The sequence below is a fragment of the Hippopotamus amphibius genome, chromosome 1 (genome assembly GCF_030028045.1).
Source record: "Hippopotamus amphibius kiboko isolate mHipAmp2 chromosome 1, mHipAmp2.hap2, whole genome shotgun sequence".
Taxonomy (NCBI): Eukaryota; Metazoa; Chordata; class Mammalia; order Artiodactyla; family Hippopotamidae; genus Hippopotamus; species Hippopotamus amphibius.
In genome coordinates this window covers 151,556,692-151,562,045 of record NC_080186.1, presented here as the reverse complement: position 1 = coordinate 151,562,045, position 5,354 = coordinate 151,556,692, and the positions used below count along the sequence as shown (strand labels likewise).

At 36.2% G+C, this 5,354-nt stretch overlaps 1 protein-coding gene across 1 annotated transcript; it reads left to right on the top strand.

Moving 5' to 3' along the window:
* Positions 1-369: 369 nt before the first annotated feature.
* Positions 370-3,146, top strand: LOC130841721 (zinc finger protein 182-like). Its single transcript, XM_057718101.1, has 3 exons — positions 370-430; positions 2,331-2,842; positions 2,898-3,146. Exons 1-3 carry the CDS (start codon positions 370-372, stop codon positions 3,144-3,146), a joined length of 822 nt encoding a protein of 273 aa, XP_057574084.1.
* Positions 3,147-5,354: the final 2,208 nt, after the last annotated feature.

Here is a 5,354-nt window from a genome sequence, read left to right as displayed (position 1 = left end):
ATTGGTCTATCTGTCTGTCTTTATGTCAGTACAACAGTGTTTTATCACTGTAGCTTTGTAGCATGTTTTCAGATCAGCAAGTGTTAGTTATCCAACTTTGTTCTTTTTCTAGAGTCTTTGGCTACTTGGAGTCCCTTGAGATTCCATGTGAATTTTAAGATGGATTTTTCTATTTCTGCAAAACAAGTCACCGGGGTTGGACTTAGAGTTTTTGATCTTCATTTCTCTAGCATTCTAGCCTCCCCACCGTTACCCTTGCACTGTCATAGTGACTTTGTTTTTTTAACGCAGTATTAATTTCCTAGGGCTGCAACTTAAAAATTACCACAAACTGGGCTTAAAACAACAGAAATTAATTGTCTCACAGTTATGGAGCCCAAAAGTCGAACTCAAGGAGCTTCTGGCCTCATAGAGTTTGGGCCTCAGCATGGTGCTACATGAAAGCATTCTGGTTCCCCAACATGGAAACTTTATGAACCCCCTCCTTTGGGGATTTTATGGAGGTTCCATTACATAGGCATGATTGATTAAATCATTGGTCACTGGAGATTACTTCAACCTCTAGCACCTCTTCCCTCCCTGGAAGTTGAGGCATGGAACTGAAAGTTCCAACCATCTAATCACATGTTGGATCCACTGGCAACCAGCCCCCATCCTTAGATGCTTCCTATAAGTTGCTTCATTAACATAACGAAAGACACCTTTATGACTCTTGTCACTTAGGAAATTCCAAGGGTTTTTGGAGCTCTGTGCCAGAAACAGGGACAAAGATGAAATATATACTTCTTATTGTAAATCACAGTATCACTGGGATAAAAGTTGTGTTGAAGCCTCTGGGGTTCCAATGTTGGATATAGAATAGAAATATACTCATTTTGTTTAAAGACTGATGACTTACATGTTGGGAACTGGGTCAGAAAGCTCAGTAGGATTGCCAGATTCTGAGCCCAGGAGTGACTTTATTGCTCTGGATATAGGTAGCTTAAGTGTAACAGTAGTCAGGTGCTCTCAGAGGTTTATTATATATCGATAGATGAAAATCAAGATTGATAGGAATTTAGATAACAGGGTGAGAAGTCTACTGCTTAAGATTACATTTATAGAATCTAGAAACTTGGAAAACATGATATAAAGCAGAAAGTGGCAAGCACATAGTTGTCTGAGGATCACTAATAATAAATATAATAATAATATCTAATGAAATTTATGTGCTAGGCAGTATTCTGAGTACTTTATATCAATTGACTAATTTAATCCTTACAAAATACTACAAGGTAGGTGCTGTTATTATCTGTTTTTACAGGAGGGGAAATTGAGGCCCAAAGAGATTAATTTGACCTGTGCCACACATCTAATTAGTAGTGGGACTAAGATTGTAATCTGGATTCAGAGCCCACATGCTTGACTACAATTCATTTTCCATGTGTGGTAGGTAGAGAGCAAGGTGGAGAAAGCATTTAAAAGTCAGGATTGATTCAGTATCTATAAACTATTATAGGATAACATGATACACTCAGCAATCAGAATTTAGCAATGACTCTAACCCTGAGGCAAGTTTGGCTTATCCTATGGCCTGTTTTCCTCTTACTGGACATATGAATCCCTGGGCCCTCACACCTGTACAAGAATGAATTACCATTATACTGGCTACAAAAGTGTTCTTGTTTGCAAGCAGAATTGATGGCTTTGTAAAATCAGTTTCATGCTGTGGATGAATAGGCTAGAGCTCAAAGACACTGGAAGCAAAGAGACAAGTGAAGATTAAACTACAGCAAACCAACAATGAGTTGATGAGACACTAGCTCAAATCTCTCTGTTCCTCATCCAGTCTTTCCTTTATTTCCTTTAATCACCATTTTACCCTAGTCACTTTTATTTCTCCTAGATGGGCTCTTCCCATTGACCCTGTAGCAGCTGTTCCTCTTTGTTCCTTTTTACTACTCCTTGGCATTATTTCCATTTTTCTCCCCAGTTTGCAAAGTCTTGTTTGTATATAGTCAAATATATTTGTGTTCATTGTCATATTATCTAGCTCTTTTTCTACTACTACAGTTTTTTTTTTTTAATTGTGGCTTTCCTGCAAAGCTCAGGGGTATAGATTTCATTTAGCCTTGGTATTTCTTTTAGATATGGATATTGGGCCTGCAAGTAAAGATTCAATATCACAATAGGGCAGAAAGTTATAAGCCATAATACATTAGCAGAAATATTCACCAACATATAGTTTGTTATGCTTCCTTCTAGAAGAAGTCTGGCAAGTTGATGACCACATGGAAAGGCACCAAGAGAACCAAGAAACACTTTTGAGGCATGTTGCATTCATTGACCAGAAACTGTGACTGAGGAAGAGGGTAACAATTGTAATGCATTTGAAAATAGTTGTCATCTGAGCACAGACTTTGTTTCTTCAAAACAAAGACTCCAAAGACAAGACTCTTATTATGATAGGAGATTTAACTATTTAGACTTATATAGTGGTAATAGAAGATATGCAGGAAAGAATGAATGTAGTGAATGTGGGAAAGCCTTCTTCCAGAAGTCAGACCTCGTAATACATAAGAGAACTCATACAGGAGAAAAGCCTTTTGTATATACTGAGTGTGGAAAAGGCTTCAGCAAGAAATCTAATCTTGTTATACATCTGAGAATCCATACTCTAGAGAAACCTTATGAGTGTACTGAATGTAGAAAAGCTTTCTCCCATAAGTCACACCTCACTGAACATCAGAGAATTCGCACTGGGGCGAAACCCTATGAGTGTAATGAGTGTGGGAAGGCCTTTTTCCAAAAATCATACCTCAGTATTCACCAGAGAACTCATACTGGGGAGAAACCCTACAGTGTGTGATGAATGTGGGAGAGCCTTCAGCATGAAATCACACCTCTTTGTACATTAGAGAATACACACAGGAGAGAAACCTTATGTGTGTACCAAGTGTGAGAGAGATTTCAGTGAAGTGACCTGCCTTATTAGACATAAGAAAATCCATACTGGAGAGAAACCTTATGAATGTAATGAATGTAAAAAAGCCTTCTCTGAGAAGTCTGACTTCATTATACATCACAGAACTCACACAGGAGAAAAACCCTATGAATGCAGTCAATGTGGGAGAGCCTTCAGACAGCTCAGCCCTTTGTCGTCTTAAGAGGACTCACAAAGTTTCTTAAAAGATAAATTAATGTGGGAATATCTTCAACTAAAAATTAGTGACAGAAAGCCTAATACATACCTTATTATGTATTAAGAAGTGTTACTAAGAAGGAGCCTATTAATTCAACAAATTTAGGAAAGTATGTAGCTATGTTTCTGTAGAAATCATATTTCAGACATGATGCCAAAGTATTTCTAGAATATATTACAGAAAGTACACCTCCTTGTTAAAGGATAAATGTTTACTGTGGACTACAAAGACTTTTGAAATATTAATAAGTGGGCTAGTTAAAACAAAACTAGAAAATCATATATGGACAATCTGCAAAATATGAAAGCATTATATTCCAAACTGTACTACTTTATGTTATGCACCACAGAATGTAAATCATATAGGTATTGGAATTGCATATGTGATGCTAATGATTATGAATATAAAAGAAGTATTATATATGTAAATGCCATTACCACATATTTTCCACATTAAATAATACTATTTTTCTTCTTTTTTAAAAAAGTTATTTATTTTTAAAATTTTTTTTTGTCTGTGCTGCATGGCTTGCAGGATCTTAGCTCCCTGACCAGGGGTTGAACACAGGCCATGGCAGTGAAAGTGCTGAGTCCTAACCAATGGACCACCAGGGAATTCCATATTTTTTCTTCTTTTAACAAAGTATGAATTGTAACAAAACATGGGGCATCCTAAATAAAAATTCCAAAGTATAAAATAAACTTTTTTTCCTGTTGTTTGTTGGCATATATAAAAGACTTCTGCTACTTCTTGATCAGTGATAGAGTATGTAAGTGTATTGTTATTTACATAAAGTTTGTAAGTATGAGACAGATATCATATGAGAGTAAGCAAAAGAAAATAGCCATGGCCTCTTACAACACTCACTACAATTTAAATAGTTGTTTTTGGTAGCTAAATTACCCCCTTCTTATATACTGTTATTGTCCACCCAAATTCATATGTTGAAGCCCTAACCCCCAGTGCCTCATAATGTGACTGTATTTGGAGAGTAAATAGTAATTAGATTAAAATGAAGCCATTAAGTGGGCTCTAATCAATCTGACTGGTGTCCTTATAAGAAGGGATTAAGACACCAGGGATGCGGAAAGGCCATGTGAAGAAACAGCAGGAGGGTGGCCTCACAGGAAACCAACCCTGCCTGCCCCTTGATCTTGAACTTTCAACCTTCAGAACTGTAAGAAAATAGATTTCTAGTTTTTAAGCCAACAAGTCTGTGGCATGTTTTTATGGCAGCCCTAGCATATTAATACACATACTACTATTCTTTTTCACTGGATCACTTCATAAGTTTGAGTATACAAACTATAAGTACTACATAATCTTAACAGTATGATTGAGGGCTTGTTGTACTATGCACCATTTCTATCTATTTGGCATTTCCTAATTCACCTGTGATAGATTAGTATGAAATACTTTCATAAGGATTTTACAGTTCAGAAATATAGGGATGTTTTCCAGAGACAATTATTCATTTAAAAAAATAAAATCCATTCAATGGTGGAGGGTAGATATCCTATAAATTTCCATGTAAATATCCATGGCATTAGAAATCAACTTGTCCCTTATTTATTAATTTTAAATGCAACCTCATTTTTTCCTAAAGTGAGTTTTAACAGAGAATTATGCATACAGGGGAAAATGTACAAGAGGTGGTATAAGAGCTCTTGTTCTGGAGGCAGCCAGATTCTCAATCTACTTTGAGCCCTTTTTTTCCTCTTCTGTGAATTAGAGATAATAGGGCCATAATTTGTTGGGTTATTGAAAAGATTATACAAGATAATAAAATATACGGTATTCATAAGATGTTAGCTATTTTTATGTTTTTCAAGGATACGATTGGAACTTGCATTCTAATTACAAAGATAGACAAGGAAACAATTCACTGTAATCAGGGCTGTGACAAGGGAAATAGAAAGTATTGTGGGTGTTGTAAATAGTGCTGCAGTGAACATTTTGGTACATGTTTCTTTTCGGATTATGGTTTTCTCAGGGTTTATGCCCAGTAGTGGAATTGCTGGCTCATATGGTAGTTCTATTTTTAGTTTTTTAAGGAACCTCCATACTGTTTTCCATAGTGGCTGTACCAACATGTAAGCAACCTAAATGCCCATTGACAGATGAATGGATAAAGAAGATGTGGCATATATTACAATGGAATATTACTCAGCC

Excerpts from the sequence above, each read along its gene's own strand:
- LOC130841721 (XM_057718101.1), top strand. The coding sequence starts at position 370 with ATGGAGCCCAAAAGTCGAACTCAAGGAGCTTCTGGCCTCATAGAGTTT. Across the intron at positions 431-2,330 it reads AGAGTTTGGGCCTCAGCATG|AAACTGTGACTGAGGAAGAG; the intron begins GTGCTACATGAA and ends TTCATTGACCAG. Across the intron at positions 2,843-2,897 it reads CTGGGGAGAAACCCTACAGT|AGAATACACACAGGAGAGAA; the intron begins GTGTGATGAATG and ends TTTGTACATTAG.